This window comes from Chiloscyllium plagiosum, unplaced genomic scaffold (genome assembly GCF_037043375.1).
Source record: "Chiloscyllium plagiosum isolate Xiang-an unplaced genomic scaffold, Cpla_swu_hap1 HiC_scaffold_13, whole genome shotgun sequence".
In the NCBI taxonomy this organism is placed as follows: Eukaryota; Metazoa; Chordata; class Chondrichthyes; order Orectolobiformes; family Hemiscylliidae; genus Chiloscyllium; species Chiloscyllium plagiosum.
This window is the reverse complement of record NW_028270151.1, coordinates 16,187,063-16,203,051: the sequence shown is the minus strand read 5'-3', so window position 1 is coordinate 16,203,051 and position 15,989 is coordinate 16,187,063. Positions and strand designations below refer to the sequence as shown.

At 43.3% G+C, this 15,989-nt stretch overlaps 1 protein-coding gene across 1 annotated transcript in view; it reads right to left on the bottom strand.

The window, feature by feature from the left end:
* The window catches only part of aadac (arylacetamide deacetylase), a 65,105-nt gene that overhangs the window by 11,919 nt on the left and 37,197 nt on the right, over positions 1 to 15,989 (bottom strand). The window contains exon 3 of the mRNA XM_043702721.2: positions 1,526 to 1,595. Within this exon, the coding sequence (XP_043558656.2) occupies positions 1,526 to 1,595 (70 nt within the window). The remainder of the gene's footprint in view (positions 1 to 1,525; positions 1,596 to 15,989) is intronic.

The window sequence follows — 15,989 nt, the reverse complement described above, 5'->3', positions numbered from 1 at the left end:
CCAAATTCTGAATGAGGGGTGACTTGATTGAATTGTTCAAGATTGTGAATGGAATGGACAAGGTGGATATGGAAAGGTGGTTTCCTCTTGTGGGCAGCTTCAGAGCCATGGGGGTGCTGCTGAACAATTTGGACAGAGCTGAGGGGAGTGACTGGGCAACTGTCTGCCTCAGAAGGTGTAGGAGGCGAGGTTAGATTTTGTTGGACAGGGGAGTCAGAGGGTTTTGAGGATGGTTGGGAATGTGGACTTTGAAACAAACAGGTCAGTTATGACAGTACTAACATGGCACAGCTGTCTCAATGGTCTGAATGGCCTGCATCTGCTCATTTGTGTGATCTTGGTCATTCAGAGATGGACAGCTCTTGTTGCTCAGTAGCACCACTGGGAAAGCAGTACCTGCTTCCAATTGTGCACCCACCTGAGGAACCCAAGGCCACAGGTGAATGACGGCAGGTTCGGGTTATAAGGGAGGGATACAATTGAGCGAGATTGAGCAGAGGGGTGTCTCCCAGTCACAAGTCTCAACACCTCCTGATGCCATCCTTCAATCGGGCACTGCCTACTAACAAACCCAGGGAAATAGCTCCTGGGTTCAGTTAGTAACTTAGGGAGTACCCAGTGAGGGTGTGTGCACTAAGAGAGGAGGTGCACATGATGTACACAAGATATACACAATGTACATCATTTCATGACAGAAAAAAGGGCAATAGAGACAGATTAGACATGCTCACTATAGATATGTGGTGATTATCGGAAGCCAGAAGCCTGGACTAATATTACAGAGAATGTGAATTCAAATTCCACTCTAACAGCTGGAGAGAGTTCAAAATTAGTTTATTTCTAAAGTTTTAGTTTAAAATGGAGCTAACAAAAAAAAACCTTTTCAGATCATTGTTAAAAAGAAACTGGTTAACCAATATCCTTCAGAGATAAAAAGGAAATAGCTGTTTGAATGCAGTCAAGAGTTTGTTTGTAACTCCAGTCTGACACCAACACAGTTGATTCTTAGCTGCTTTCTGAACTAGCCATGTTCCGCTGAACTAAACAAATGCTTCAAGGCCACCTCAAGGCAAGGAGGGATGAGTATTAAACACTACCCACAACCATATTCAAAGCATAACTAATAAACACGGATGTGTGAACTACCCTAGAATAGCCATTTATTTTCATAATCTACGTTGACTAATCAATTGGTTGACCCTTTTTTGCAGCAGCATTCCTCCTTTCTGAAGCTCTTGCCTTTGTATGTTTGATTCACCCGCACACCCCTCATCATGTATTCATCTTGTTGTACGGCACAAGTTAGTTTGTTGAAAACATCTCATGCAATTAAGTTCAAAATGCCATCAACAATCTTCATAAGTCCAAAGCTATACCTTACTATCTTAAAATTATCCTGGATAATTCCTGAATCTATTACGCAAGTGTTGTTTTTAAGTACTTTGTATAGTTAAAATGGGGTCAAAAAGTAATGAGGCACTCTCCAACACTGTCCCCTAGCGAGAGCTAAGCACTAAGTTCTTACTCAATGGAAATGATGACAGCATTCAGTTCAGTTGCGCTTTTTCTCGACAGGAGATCATACGGTTTCATTTCTGAAAAAAAAAGAAATGTAAGATTACTCGTGCTGCATTATCAAAACTATTCCAATTGATTCAAATCGAACAACATCCACAGAATGTTGGCAAACACTCCCTCGATGTCTCAAGCTCAACAGGGGACCATCTAGCTGTCCATGTAGGAAGAACTTAAATATATACCACACCCAATTCACAGTAATGTCCTACAACAGAATCAGTGAGATTAATGACTGGGTTAATCATTGACAGGTTGTGAGCATCACTGACAAAGTCAACAGTTACTGGCCCGACCTTGAGACAGTGATAGTCAGCTGCCTTCTTGTTAACTGAGGGACATGCTTGGCCATTTCAGAAGAGTCTAGAGTCACATGTTCATAGAATCCCTACAGTGTGGAAACAGGCCTTTCAGCCCAACAAGACCACACCAACCCTCCTAAGGGTAACCCAGCTGCACCCATTTACCTACATTTACCCCAGTCTAATGCACCTAAACTACACATCCCTGAATACTATGGGCAATTTCGCATGGCCAATTCACCTCACCTGCACACCTTTGGATTGTGGGAGGAAACCAGAACACCCAGAGGAAATCCACACAGACAAGGGGAGAATGTACAAACTCCACACAGTCGCCAGATGTTGGAATCAAACCCCAGTCCCTGGTGTTGTGAGGCAACAGTGTTAACCACTGAGCCACTGTACTGCCCAAATTTAGACTTGACCAGGTAAAAAGGCAGATTTCCTTTCCCAAAGGACAGTGAGTTTTTCTATTAATCCAGCAGTTGCATTGACACCTTCACTGCCACAGTTCTGACATTCTAATTGATACACTGAATGATCAGAGTTCAAAATCTCCAAGCAATCATGCTCAGGTTTAAACTTATGTCTCATTTTTAGCAATCTCTCACCTACTGACTGTGCAACACAACCATACTGCTCCTGCACCCACAATGTTACAACTGCGTCATTTGAGAGAAGGATGTGAACTGGGCAAGCCCACTGCTCTTAGTCAAAATGACCGAGAGAGGTCTTTTATAGCAATAGACAGAACATCAGGCTGACAGACCCATTCACAAACAGGGGGAAAGAAAACAAAAAGCACAGATCTTGTTTGGTTTTAAAAAGAAAAAATCAGCCCAGTGATTGCTCTCTGGAGCTGCTCATGTTAGTAACCTGGAGATTTAAACATTTGAAGATGGCAGACTTCAGGGGTCAGCAAACCCAGTTTAAAAACACAGCCTGTGAGTGAGAGAGGAAGTACCCCAGCTGAGCTGAGCAAATATGCTGACTTACAATGAAATAAACAGGGCATGTTGTAATGCTCCCTACTGCCACTAACCAGTACTCTTGCACTTGATAACAATTTCAACAAACGGTCTGCAGAAGTAGTGAGGTAACACCTGCTCACAAATATGCAGTAGTATACGAGAAACTTTTAACGTCCAAAACAAAAATCAGTTATTCTAAAGAAATGGAATCAATTCAATAATGGTTAATAAAGAATTATTGGCAGAGAGCACTAGTTGCTCAATCTATGAAGGGCAATGAAGTATGACCACTGTAACGATAATAGGACTGTTTGGGAGCGCAGTGGGCATTGGACTGAGACAGTCGCAATCTGGATTGAAGGTTAACTAAATTTGACAGCATTACTCAACACACGACTCACTCACCCAAAACGCTGCTGTAGTTTGGGCGGCATGGTGGCACAGTGGTTAGCATTGCTGCCTCACAGTGCCAGAGACCCGGGTTCAATTCCTGCCTCAGGTGACGGACTGTGTAGAGTTTGCACATTCTCCCAGTGTCTGCGTGGGTTTCCTCCGGGTGCTCTGGTTTACTCCCACAGTCCAAAAATGTGCAGGTTAGGTGAATTGGCCACGCTAAAAATTGCCCGTAGTGTTAGGTGCAGCGGTAAATGTACGGGAATGGGTCTGGGGGGTGCGCTTCGGCAGGTCGGTGTGGACTTGTTGGGCCGAAGGGCCTGTTTCCACACTAAGTAATCTAATCTAATCTGGAGACACTCCAGTATTCTCAGATTTCTACAGTGGAAATATTACATTTGGTTCCTGCATTCAAATAATTAATATTGATTATGAGGAACTGGCCTAAGCACGATGCCAACCTAAGAATGATCCATTTATTCTTTCTCTCAAGTCTGTTTATTAAGCATTGCTTAAAAGTTGTCCCTCCTTGTCCTTTTTAAACCTTTCATCTCTCACCTTAAAAATATGCCCACTAGATTTGAACTCTCCCACCTTAGGGAAAAAAAAAACTTTTGCTACTCACCTTATCCATATTCCAGAAGATTTTATATAAACACCCATAAAGCTCAATCGTCTATGCTCCAGTGAAAAAAGTCCCAAATCTCCTTAGAATTGCTGTTTCAATAAGTTCTCTTCTCATTCCTCTAAATACCAATGTGCAAAAGCCCAACATACACAATCTCTCCTCATTAGAACATTCCCTTATACCCAGAATCAAACCAGTAAACCATTCCTGGACTCCCTGTAATGCCATTAAAACTTTCCTTCGATAAGGGAGACAAAAACTGCTCAGTGTACCTGCTGTGGCCGGACTACTGCCTTGTATAGTTTTAGCAAGACTTTCCCATGTTCATAATTTATTCCCAAGTTTCTCCCATCTTTAACTGGGAATGGACACACATTTGTCTTTGGCCAGGCAGCTGACTCTCCTGCTCCTCGGATGCTGCCTGACCTGCTGTGTTTTTACAGCACCACACGTTTTGATTCTGATCTCCAGCATCTGCCGTCCTCACTCACTCTGTATTTGCCTTTGCCAATGTTTTCCTTTTCCATGTCTTTAGGAGCTTTAATTATCTGTTTTCATGTTTTTTACTATTTTACATTCATATTCTCTATAAATGTATTGGGCCCTTACTTGCTGAATTCTAATATTTTCCAATCCTCAGACTTATAACTTCTATTTTTATAAGCCTCCTTTGATACAAAACAAAATTTATCTTCCTTTTTAAGCACCACTCTCTTGCTTTTCCTGTATGATATCTTTGCCTTAAAAGGAGGGATGTTTATTTTTGAATGCCATGCATTAATTCTCTAATTACCAACCACTGCCTGACTACTACCAAAACTTCTATTGTATTTTCCCAATCCAGCAAAGTCAACTTCCTCCTTCTAACTTTAGATTTAAGACCGACTCAGAATACCTTCAGAATGAACTATACCTTTTATTGAGCTTAAATGAAAATTTTAAATCATATGATAGCTACTATTCCCAAAAATTTATTTTATTATTAAATCAGCTTTTCTTCATTGTATCACGCCCTTTGATGTAAAATAGTTTGTTTCTGCAATATGTTGGTCAAACACATTTCTGGATTCTTCCTAGACAGCTTGTTTCATTATTAGTATTATCCATGAAGTTAGTAGCTTCAAGTTATCCATAATTAATTGCATCACCCTTGTTACATGAACATCTAATTCCATAATTTATGCCTGCACATCACTGGACATTACAGGATAATTTAACACAACCTGCACATCTTTTGAGTGTGGGAGGAAACCCACACAGGCACGGAGTCTGTGTGGAGTTTGCACATTTGCGTAAGGCTGGAATTGAACCTGGGTTCCTGGTGCTTTGAGATAGCAGTGCTGATCACTGAGCCACTGTTTTGCCCAGAGTCTCAGATCCTGTATGGTGTAGTAGCCTTTAAACCACGCTGTCCACAATCTGTTGCCGCTTGTTATTTTGTTTGGAGCTCCACGCAACAAATTCTATTTGTTCTTCCAATCAGAGGTCCTGTCTCAACTACACACTAATCCTAATACCATTTTGCCTTTTCTTCTTGAATGCCAAATATCCTTTCATATTTAGTTCAGTCTTACGTCATCCTACAGCCATTTCTCCAATAAGGACAAATAAGTCATACCCTTTTACATCTATTAGCACCATCAATTCATCCATCTTGTTGAGATTGCTTGTGTATTCAGACAATTCTGCCTTTCCGACATTAACCTGTAATTTGACAGTGGTTGTTTCTGCTGCTCTCAACTTTAATTTACAGCTTACATTTTTAAGGATTCATTCATGGGGGGAGGATTTCTAATCAGAGTTGCCCTCCAGACGGTGGTGGTGAGCTGCCTTCTGAAGTCAGAGTCATAGAGGTTTACAGCATGGAAACAGGCCCTTCAGCCCAACTTATCCTTTTCACAATTAATCTAGCCCCTTTTGCCGGTGTTTGGTCTATATCCCTCCATACCCATCCCATCCACGTATCTGTCCAAGTGTTTCTTAGATGATATTGCAGTTGCCTCCACCACTACCTCTGGCAGCCTGTTTCAGACACTCATCACCGAGAAAAAAATTGCCCTCTCGACCCTTTTGTATCTCCCCCCTCCCCACCTTGAACCTATGCCCTCTATCCTGGGGAAAAGCTGTTGGCTAGTTAGTCCATTTGATGTAGGTACAGTCAGAGGGCCATGATGGAGGGAGTTCCAGGATAACCATTTTTAATATTATGCTAACTAAATTCCCTGGATTCGAGGCTGTATTCCTGATGAAGGGCTTTTGCCCGAAATATCAATTTTCCTGCTTCTCGGATGCTGCCTGAACTGTTGCACTTTTCAAGCACCATTCTAATCCAGAATCTGGTTTCCAGCATCTGCAGTCATTGTTTTTACCAAACTAAATTCCCTCTCAGGTTCCCATTTTTCTAACAAGCTAGTCTATATCCTCCCTGTGAGAGAGTATTAGTCACAATCTGAATAAGATATAACTCATCGCCAGACCACAACAACACGACGGTTGGAGGAAGAGCGCCTCATCTTCCGCCTAGGAACCCTCCAACCACAAGGGATGAACTCGGATTTCACCAGTTTCCTCATTTCCCCTCCCCCCACCTTGTCTCAGTCAAATCCATCGAACTCAGCACCGCCTTCCTAACCTGCAATCTTCTTCCTGACCTCTCCGCCCCCACCCCAGTCTGACCTATCACCCTCACCTTGACCTCTTTCCACCTATCGCATTTCCGACTCCCCTCCCCCAAGTCCCTCCTCCCTACCTTTTATCTTAGCCTGCTGGACAAACTTTCCTCATTCCTGAAGAAGGGCTTACGCCCGAAACGTCGATTCTCCTGTTCCCTGGATGCTGCCTGACCTGCTGCGCTTTTCCAGCAACACATTTTCAGCTAAGATATAACCCATCCTTCTTGTATAGGTCTCATCCATCCCAGAAAGAGCTCCTATACTACAGAAATCTAAAGTACTCCTTCCTCCATCACCAGTTCTTGAGCCGTGTGTTAACTTACTCCATTTCCCTATTTCCATACTCACTAGCATGTGATACTGGGAGAAATAAAGATGCTGCTTTTCAGTCTCTTGCTAAACTCTCTACATTCTACTTTCAAGACGTCATCCTCTTTCCACCTGCAATGTTGGTACCCATGTTGACCACAGCATCTGGCTGTTCACCATCCATTAAATGAATGTCCTTAAGCTGATCTGTGACTTCCTTGATCCTGGCAGCAAGGAAGCAAGATACCATCCTGCAACCATGTCTACAGCCAAGATTAAACCATCTACCGTTATTGCGCTTCACTCTTTTGTTCTCTCTCTTCACCATCCATGCAGCTGAGCCACTTACGGTGCCACAAGATTGGCTCTCATTACACTCCACTGATAAGCCACCACCCTCACCTGGGCTCAAAGTGGAAAGTGGCTCAGAAAATAACATCTGCTCAGCACAGCACAGCGGCTCAGTGGTTAGCACTGCTGCCTCAGAAGTGTCAGGAACCCAGGTTCATTTCCAGCCTGGGGTGACTGTGTGTGGAGTTTGTACGTACCCACTTCCGATGTGTGTGTGGGTTTCCTCCGGTTTCATCCCAGAGTCCAGGGATGTGCAGGTTATGGCAGATTGGATATGGGAAATGTGGGATTACAGGGGTAAGTGGGGGCTGGGTCTGGGCGAGATGTTTTGAGGATCGGTGCAAATGGCCCCTTTATGCACTGAACGAGCTCTATGATTCTCTCTAGAATCTTGCACTGCCGGGTCTGGTTTTTCTAGTCTGTCAGGCAGCATCTGAGGAGCAGGAGAATCGGCGTTGAGGAAAAGCTCTTCATCATTCATCCAGCACCACCCTCTTCGACTCTGATCTCCAGCATCTGCAATGTTCACTTACTCCCTGTTTTTTCTGGTCTACCTAGAGGTCGCCATTCCTTCCAAGCCTGCCTGCCTTTAATCTGCAGTCGAAGAGTATGGTGCTGGAAAAGCACAGTAGGTCAGGCAGCATATGAGCAGCAGGAGAATCGACGTTTCAGGCATAAGCCCTTCATCATGGCTTTAATCTGCAGTGCGACCAGTGTTGAAAGTGCTACTGAAGTAATTCTCAGCCTTGTGGATTCGCAGAGTGACTCCAGCCTGTACTCTAGTTCCAAAGGCCAAAGCTCAAGATCTTGGACACGTGATTATCCAGGACTCATCACATGGCAGTGGATGGATGTTCCACGTAGCCAAGCTGTCCTGCCAGCCTGCTTTCAGATCATTCCAACTGGAGATGAGAAAGCAGAAAGGCAAAACGACTAAAACTCCAGTGAATCAATCATGGAAATGGACTTGCAACTCCAGATTTGTTGCTAATTGAGCTTGTATTCTCCGCAAGTTACAATAATGGGATTTGAACATAGAGCATTAGTGATGGGCTCTGGATTGCTACTCTAGTGATGTTATCACTACATCACTGTCTCTCACCTAGCTCCTGTGTCTCTGAAACACATCCTGCTTTACTGTTAAAAATATTTTATTTTGTAACGCCTACATAGAACATACAGCTTGCCAGTAGCCATTTTTAAACACTTCAGGTGACTGTTTAGGTAAAAACAGAAAAAGGAATCTCACCTTATTCCACATATGTTTTGGCACAACCTGTCCTGAACACCACAGCACTGAGCACAAAGATGTTGTCACTAAAACAGATGCATCACAAGTTTGCAAAGTAGATTAATCACATTACGTTGATTTGATGGTTCCGGCTGGCTATCTTTGATCTTCCAGTTCTTGTCAACACATTCTCACTTATATGCAGACAGCTGGACGTGCTTTCAACTCATAAGGGTTCCCCATGCTAGTGTTATTTAAAGGGATCCATCTAATTTTCAGTTTAATTGCTGTGACTAATGGGAGGACTGGATTGTTAGAAGAGTTCAGAAAAAGGTCAGTTGAATCTGCAGGAGCCAGTGCTAGACTTTGCAAAGAAAGTGGTTGCCTCACACTTCAAAGCTTCTGAGTCCATGGGAGCTACAGGTGCAGTTCACCTCGAGTTGCAGCATCAGATGGAGTTACAGCAGGAGCAACAACGATGTCAAGCTGCTTGGAAAAAAAGTTGAGGAGGAGGACACCTCGCCTGAAATCTTCAGAGAACAATTCCCCCAACTGCCTCCAAGCTGCAGCTCAGGGTTTGACAAGGAGGTATACATATGCCCTGTTTTTCGAAGGCTCGCTTTACGCCAATTCGCTTTTAAGAAAGACCTACATCAGTACCTGTTTTCACTAACCAGAGGAGGATTTTCACTATTACTAAAAAGCTCATGCAGCGAGAGTGGGTCTGCTAAGTGCGTTCCCTGGAATAGATGACCCTCTTCCTCCAGAATATAGAACATTACAGCGCAGTACAGGCCCTTCGGCCCTCGATGCTGAGCCAACCTGTGAAATCAATCTGAAGCCCATCTAACCTACACTATTCCATTTTCATCTATATGTTTATCCAATGACCATTTAAATGCCCTTAACATTGATGAGTCTACTACTGTTGCAGGCAGGGAATTCCACACCCTGACTACTATCTGAGTAAAGCTACCTCTGACATCTGTCCTATATCTATCACCTCTCAATTTAAAGCTATGTCCCCTCATGCTAGCTAACACCATCCGAGGAAAAAGGCTCTCACTGTCCACCCTATATAATCCTCTGATTATTTTATATGTCTAATTAAGTCATCTCTCAACCTTCTTCTCTCCAACAAAAACAGCCCCAAGTCCCTCAGCCTTTACCCGTAAGACCTTCCCTCCAAACCAGGCAGCATTCTAGTAAGTCTCCTCTGAACCCTTTCCAAAGCTTCCACATCCTTCCTATAATGCTGTGACAAGAACTGTACACAATACTCCAAGTGCTGCCGCACCAAAGTTTTGTACATCTGCAGCATGACCTCATGGTTCCGAAACGCAATCCCTCTACCAATAAAATCTAACACACCATATGCCTTCTTAACAACCCTATCAATCTGGGTGACAACTTTCAGGGATCTATGTACATGGACTCAGAGATCTCTGTTCATCTACACTACCAAGAATCTTAACATTAGCTCAATACTCTTTATTCCTGTTGCTCCTTCCAAAGTGAATCATCTCATACTTTTCCACATTAAACTCCATTTGCCACCTCTCAGCCCAGCTCTGCATCTTATCTATGACCATCTCTAACCCACAACATCCTTCGGCACTATCCACAACTCTGCCTACCTTAGTAAATTTGCAGATGACACTAACTCATCCTTCTATGCCCACATCCATTCATTTATAAAAATGATACACAGCAGTGGCCCCAAAACAGATCCTTGCAGTATACCACTAGTAATTGAACTCCAGGATGAGCATTCCCCATCAACCACCATCCTCTCTTCTTTCAGCTTGACCATTTCTGATCCAAACCGCTAAAATCACCCTCAATCCCATACCTCTGTATTTTGTGCAATAGCCTACTATGTGGAACCTTATCAAATGCTTTACTGAAATCCATATGTACCACATCAAGCGCTTTACCCTCATCCACCTGTATGGTCATCTTCTCAAAGAACTCAATAAAGGTTTGTGAGGCATGAACTACCCTTCACAAAACTGTGTTGACTATTGCGAATCAACTTATTCCTTTCTAGATGATTATAAATCCTAACTCTTATAACCTTTTCCAATACTTTACCCACAACAAAAGTAAGGCTCATGGGTCTATAATTACCAGGGTTGTCTCTACTCCCCTTCTTGAACAAGAGAACACCATTTGCTATCCTCTAGTCTTCCGGCACTATTCCTGTAGACAATGAAGACATAAGAGCAAATGTGGGGACTGCAGATGCTGGAGATCAGAGCCCAGATTGGAGTGGTGCTGGAAAAGCACAGCAGGTCAGGCAGCATCCGAGGAGCAGGAAAATCGAGGTTTCGGGCAAAAGCCCTTCAGACCTTTAAGATGAAGGGCTTTTGCCCGAAACCTCGATTTTCCTGCTCCTCGGATGCTGCCTGACCTGCTGCGCTTTACCAGCACCACTCTGTGGGATATAAATGAATTAATGTTATTTCTGCAACTATAAATTCTGATACAGAACAGGAATGAGAAAATATATATTCAGCAAAAAGAAAGGATATGTTAGCATGAGACGTGATTACAGAACAATGGTGGATGTATGGGCAAACAGGAAAAACATCTGTTTTCCCCACTTGCACGGAGACACAGGAACAAACCCTAATTAAAGAGGTCAAAGTGGCCTCTGGATAGAAATAGATGCTGATAGAAGAAAAGATATGCTTAATCAATGACCTACAGTAGACTGACGTCGAACACCCTTAGGGGAATCAGAGATAAGAGTTTGTCACGGACAAGACAGGATAAACAGAAGTTGTGGGATAAGTCTTAAAGAAATGAGTGACATAAGCGAAGCAGGGAACAAACAATGGAATAAGGAAAACATATGGGAAAAAACTGTATAAATTGCGAGAGTTTGTTGGGGTTTACTGTGCATTTGTAATTGCCTTACCTGGCAATTAGACAAGGCACCCACTTGCAAGTGTACAAATAAACGTCACTGATTCAGATATTTGGTCTCGGACTGAAATTATTAAAGTGAGTGAGCTTTTGTTTCTCACAACTCTAATCTAGACAATGAAGACATAAGTTCAAAGCCCTCCCTGGTTTTCCAAGAATCCTAGGAAAAATCTCATCCAGCTTGGGGACTTATTTTCACACTTTTCAGAATTGCTAACACGTCCTCCTTATGCACCTCAATGCCATCTATTCTAGTAGCCTATATCTCAGTATTCTCCTCAACATAGTCTTTTTTCTGTGTGAATGCTGATGAAAAATATTCATTTCACGCTTTCCCTATCACCTCTGACTCCACTCCACTCTCTCTCCTACACCCAGTCTCCTGTACCTCCCACCACCCCAACCTCCGGCGAGTCAGCCAAACTACACTGTATATGAACTACTTTTACTATTATCGAGGCGGTGTGTTTATCATATCATTCCTGCCTTTACTATTTGTTAATGTTATTTTAGATTTTGTGTGACATTTGGTATGATTTGGTTGTTTATTTTTTGGATTTGGGAATGCTCAAAAATGTTTCCCTTATAAATTAATGGTAACCAGGACTTGTTCAGATGTACCCGAGAACTCTGTGGGAAGCTAGAGAAGTGATTGCTGGGCCTCTTGCTGAGATATTTGTATCATCAATAGTCACAGGTGAGGTGCTGGAAGACTGGAGATTGGCAAACGTGATGCCACTGTTTAAGAAGGACGATAAAGACAAACCAGGGAACTATAGACCAGTGAGCCTGACCTCGGTGGTGGGCAGTTTGTTGGAGGGAATCCGGAGGGACAGGATGTACATGTATTTGGAAAGGCAAGGACTGATTAGGAATAGTCAACATGGTTTTGTGCATGGGAAATCATGTCTCACAAACTTGATTGAGTTTTAGATGTGGTAGATCTATATGGACTTCAGTAAGGCATTCGGAAAGGTCCCCCATGGGAGACTGATTAGCAAGTTTAGATCTCATGGAATACAGGGAGAACTAGCCATTTGGATACAGAACTGGCTCAAAAGGTAGAAGACAGAAGGTGGTGGTGGAGGGTTGTTCTTCAGACTGGAGGCCTGTGACCAGTGGAGTGCCACAAGGATCGGTGCTGGGTCCTCAACCTTTTGTCATTTACATAAGTGATTTGGATGTGAGCAGAAGAGGTACAGTTAGTAAGTTTGCAGATGACACCAAAATTGGAGGTGTAGTGGACAGTGAAGAGGGTTACCTCAGATTACAACAGGATCTTGACCAGATGGGCCAATGGGCTAAGAAGTGGCAGATGGAGTTTAATTCAGATAAATGCGAGGTGCTGTATTTTGGGAAAGCAAATCTTAGCAGGACGTATACACTTAATGGCAAGGTCCTAGGGAGTGTTGCTCAACAAAGAGACCTTGGAGTGCAGGTTCATAGCTCCTTGAAAGTGGAGTCACAGGTAGATAGGATAGTGAAGGAGGAATTTGGTATGCTTTCCTTTATTGGTCAGAGTACTGAGTACAGGTGTTTGGTTAAGCCACTGTTGGAATATTGCATGCAATTCTGATATCCTTCCTTTTGGAAAGATGTTGTGAAACTTGAAAGGGTTCAGAAAAGATTTACAAGGACGTTGCCAGGGTTGGAGGATTTGAGCTATAGGGAGAGGCTAAACAAGCTGGGGTTGTTTTCCCTGGAGCGCCAGAGGCTGAGGGGTGACCTTATAGAGGTTTACAAAATTGAGATGCATGGATAGGGTAAATCGGCAAAGTCTTTTCCCTGGGGTTGGGGAGTCCAGAACTAGAGGGCATAGGTTTAGGGTGAGGGGGATGATATAAAAGAGACCTACGGGGCAACTTTTTCCACACAGAGGGTGGTAAGTGTATGGAATGAGCTGCCAGAGGATGTGGTGGAGGCTGGTATAATTGCAACATTTAAGAGGCATTTGGATGGGTATATGAATAGGAAGGGTTTGGAGGGATACGGGCCGGGTGCTGGCAGGTGGGACTAGATTGGGTTGGGATATGTGGTCGGCGTGGACGGGTTGGACCGAAGGGTCTGTTTCCATGCTGTACATCTCTATGACTAAATTACTTCTTCACTTAATGGCATTTCGGCTTACATTTCAAAGGGTGTTTCATAGGAGCACCCTATGAAGGGCTTTTACTGAAACGTCGAATTTCCTGCTCCTCGGATGCTGCCTGACCTGCTGGGCTTTTCCAGCACCACTCTAATCTTGACTGATCTCCAGTATCTGCACTCCTCACGTTCGCCTAGTTGATTTTAACCTTACTGCGAATCATCTTGCAAGGATGCCTACCTTGAAGTTGTTCTCCTCCTCCCTCTACAAGGATCTCAGTGTGTGTCTGTGTCTTTCTCTCTCTCTCTCTCTCTCCCCTGAAGCTCTTCAACCATGTCCTGAAACGGACTCGCAACCTCAGTGCTTGCCTCCGCAACCAACTGATCCTGCTATTGGTTTATGATGCAGAGAGATGCCAACAACATGGGTTTGTTTTCCACACCAGCAGAGACTGCCATCAACATCTCTCCTTGTCTGAGGTGTAGTGACTCTCAGGCCAAACCATCTTTCTCCAATTAGAAAGCAGTCCTACAGTCCAGTACGACAACGGTGACATTACCTATTCAACATCGAGGAGCACAGACTCATCAGCCAAGGTGAGAAGGTGTTCTAAGTTGTAATTAACACAGGGTTTTCTAATTCCATGACACTTCATGGGGTTTCGAGTCAATGTTGACGACGTCAAGACTAGTTCACTTCTGGATAGATTCCACTGCTGAGGTCTGTCCAACTGATTGGATAGGGCATACCCAGTGACAGTGTTGTCTACCACAGTCTCATTCACCAGAATCAGACCATGAAATGTCAGGCTGTTGACTCGTCTGTGGGACAGCTCTCCCAATGTTGGTACCATGCCCTAGATGTTAATAAGGAGGACTCTCCTGAGTCAACAGGGCTAAGTTTGCAATTTTGATTTCCAATGCCAAAACTTGTGTGTTTAATTCCATTTCGTTGAGACTTTTTTTTTGAAGTAGATTGGATACAACTACCTGGCTGGCTGTGCCTTTTGAGAAGTTAAGACACATGACTGTAGTGCTGTAGTCACATATCGACCAAAGCGGGTAAAAGTGGGAGATTTCCTTCCCTGAAAAAGGATATTAGTGAAGCAGGTGTTTTCTTTATCAAAAACAAAAATCAACACAGTCAACATTAGATTTTTAAATTCAGGATCTGGAATTCTACCAGCTGTTGAGCCACGGTGACATTTGAACTGGAGTCTCCAGAGATCTACCATTGATTTGATTTATTGTAGTCACATGCACCTAAGTAGGGTGAAAAGTTTTGTTTTGCATGCAGTACAGGCAGATCACAGCAAACAAGGACAACATATCATAAGGTGCTTAAACACAGCAAGGCAAACAAGGTTACGGTTAAAGCAAGATCAACATTATTTGACGTTAGAGAGGTCCATTCAGCAGCCTAATAACAGCAGGGAAGAAGCTGTTCTTGAACCTGTTGATGCATGTATTCAAGCTTCTGTATCTTCTGCCTTTTGGAAACGGTTGGAAGAGAGCATTATCGGGATGGGAGAGGTCTTTGAGGATGTTGACAGCCTTTCCAGGGCAACAAGTGTAAATGGGGTCCATGGATAGGAGGTTGGCTTCTGTGATGGACTGGGCTGTGCACACAATTTCCTTGTAGTTTCTTAACAGTCCTGAGCAGAGCAATTGCCGTACCAGACTGTTATGCACTGGATAGAAAGCATTCTATGGTGCATCTGTAAAAGTTGGTTAGGGTCCTTATAGACATGCAGAGACCATAGTCTATGGATCACTAGTTGAGAAAAAAAAATCTAAGGTTGATGAGTATATCCTCTGAATAGTACAAAATTAAAAATCACCCAACACCAGATTATAATCCAACAGGTTTATTTGGAAGCACTACCTTTCAGAGTGCTGCTCCTTCATCAGGTGGTTGTGGCATCTCCAAAATCATCACTGAATACTATGCACTGTGGTTGCAGTGTTTCAGTGGTGGTGGGAGACAGAGTTTAAGCTGGTGGATGGACCAATCAAATCAGCCTCCCATGTCCTGTATGCCATTGCAGGTTTAGGTGTCCAGGAAAGGAGTGTGTTCTAGCATACTCTTAAGTTCTACCTTTGTTGGTAGAGAAGAGGCTTTGAGAAACTAGGTGGTGAGTCAATCACTACAGAATACCCAGCCATCTGCACAAATCATCATGGCATTTAGATGGCTGTCCAATTGAGATCTTGGTTATTGGTGACTCCAGGAAAATAATGATGAGGATTTAGCAATGGCTCCTATCATTAACTATCCACTGTCTAACTACAAGTTGGAGATCATTTAAATCACTTGCTGCCTCAGGGCGAGGAACTGCCTGCATGTGAGTGTTCAGATTGTCATAGCCCTGATATCCCCTCAGCAATGGAATTCTCTTTGGCATTAGCTTCCATCCATCAGCATTCAGTTTACCTTTCACATGGTAAAGGATTGGACATGGACTCATTGTTGATAGATCAGATAGTTAAATGGAAGCTTTGATATTTTCTTCTCTTGGGTACAGGAAGTTCCTAAAGTTC